Source organism: Eimeria tenella, genomic scaffold (assembly GCF_000499545.2).
Source record: "Eimeria tenella Houghton genomic scaffold, Eth_scaff2031, whole genome shotgun sequence".
NCBI classification, from domain to species: Eukaryota; Apicomplexa; class Conoidasida; order Eucoccidiorida; family Eimeriidae; genus Eimeria; species Eimeria tenella.
In genome coordinates this window covers 1,140-1,616 of record NW_013541875.1, presented here as the reverse complement: position 1 = coordinate 1,616, position 477 = coordinate 1,140, and the positions used below count along the sequence as shown (strand labels likewise).

At 59.5% G+C, this 477-nt stretch overlaps 1 protein-coding gene across 1 annotated transcript in view; it reads right to left on the bottom strand.

Moving 5' to 3' along the window:
* ETH_00035715 (uncharacterized protein) overlaps positions 1-477 on the bottom strand; it is a gene marked incomplete at both ends in the record, with an annotated part of 2,739 nt that overhangs the window by 1,642 nt on the left and 620 nt on the right. Inside the window, one exon of the mRNA XM_013374435.1 lies at positions 69-477. Coding sequence (XP_013229889.1) covers positions 69-477 — 409 coding nt within the window. The remainder of the gene's footprint in view (positions 1-68) is intronic.

Sequence of the window (477 nt, the reverse complement as noted above, 5' to 3'; positions counted from 1 at the left end):
CGGCAGCACCGTCACTAATAGCAGCGCTACAAGCAGCAACAGCAGCAGCAGCAGCAGCAGCAGCTCACAGCGCCTGCTGCATGGACTCCAGTGTCTGTACGGCTGGCTGCTCGTATTCTGATAGCAGCAGCAAAAGCTGCAAAGCGATCGACCCGCTGCTGCCGCTTTGCTTCCTTCTGCTGCTGCTCTTGCTGCTGCTGTTGCTGCTGCTGCTGCTGTTGCACTTGCTCGTTGTGGTCTCCTCCGTGCTGCTGCTCCTGCTCTTGTTGCTGCTGCTGCTGCTGCAGTTGTTCTTCGTACTGTTCTGCGTGCTGCTGCTGCTGCAATTCCTGCTGCCGCTGCACTTGCTTCCCGTGCTGCTTTTCGTGCTGCTGCTGCTGCTGCTGCTGTTCTTGCTGCTGCTGCTGCTGCGGCCAGCGGTGGAGCTGGTTGGTAGCGAACGCAGCAAAAGCTCGTGCTGCTGCTTCTCGCAGCACC